Raw genomic sequence first — 964 nt, 5'->3', positions numbered from 1 at the left:
GACGCCTAAAAGCATCCTATAAACTTATAGTAACGCTCTTAGATATGACGTTTTATCTTTTGATCATGTAAACTTAAGTTCTATAAGGCAATCTATTAGGACACTTAAACACTTCAAGGTCCTATATACTCAATTTTGTATAGTCAGTTATATTTAATCATTTGGAGTTTTCGGAGATCGAGATTATTTAACGAAGAAAAATATTATTTATATTATTGAATAACGTATCCATGGGAATTCCTTTGGCTTAGCAATGTGAACCTTTGGCCTTCTAGGAGGCCAAGATTCAAACCTCACTAAATGTAAGAAGAATGTGTGAGTTTATTTATCACATATGCCGTATATAATATTATATACTTAAAAAAATCAAAATCCATCGATTAATCAAGCAACACACATCAAAGCATTATAAATGCTCAATTTGTTAAGTAGTAGGCATTTTTATCTTTATTCATAATCATACAAAGATTTGCTATATATTTATGGATGTGACCCTTTCTAGGCTATGCCCTTTATGTTGGATTTTTTGACAAAGGCTTAGTGTTTGGGAGGTGGTGGCGATGAACCACCGTCAGCAGGAGGCGGGGGAGACCCGTCTTTTGGAGGAGGCGTTGAACCACCGTCAGCTGGAGGTGGAGAAGACCCGTCTTTTGGAGGAGGCGATGCACCACCGTCAGCAGGTGGGGGAGACCCGTCTTTCGGTGGTGGTGGCGAGCCCTCTTTGGGAGGTGGTGGCGAGCCCTCTTTGGGAGGTGGTGGCGAGCCATCTTTGGGAGGTGGTGGCGATTTGTCTTTTGGTGGTGGTTTTTTGTCTTTTGGAGGCGGTGTCTTCTTGTCTTTGGAACAGTCGAAGTAGCAGAAGCAATTTGATTTGCCTTCGCGCTTATGACAAGCTCCATGGGCTGCACCCTCCCAAGATATGCACTTTTTGTCACACTTTGCATCCTCGCATTTCCCGGACCAT

The 964-nt window shown here is 41.9% G+C and overlaps 1 protein-coding gene across 1 annotated transcript; it reads right to left on the bottom strand.

Annotated features, from left to right (window-relative positions):
- Positions 1–537: 537 nt before the first annotated feature.
- LOC112505619 (major pollen allergen Art v 1-like) lies at positions 538–960 on the bottom strand (the record flags this gene model as incomplete). Its single annotated transcript, XM_025109497.1, has 1 exon — positions 538–960. A coding segment is annotated over one exon (423 nt), but the record flags the coding sequence as incomplete, so codon positions are not given.
- Positions 961–964: the final 4 nt, after the last annotated feature.

This window comes from Cynara cardunculus, unplaced genomic scaffold (assembly GCF_001531365.2).
Source record: "Cynara cardunculus var. scolymus isolate 2C unplaced genomic scaffold, CcrdV1 Un_Scaffold_13243, whole genome shotgun sequence".
NCBI classification, from domain to species: domain Eukaryota; kingdom Viridiplantae; phylum Streptophyta; class Magnoliopsida; order Asterales; family Asteraceae; genus Cynara; species Cynara cardunculus.
Note: the sequence above shows the minus strand (reverse complement) of the source record. Positions and strands in the feature narration are given on the sequence as shown.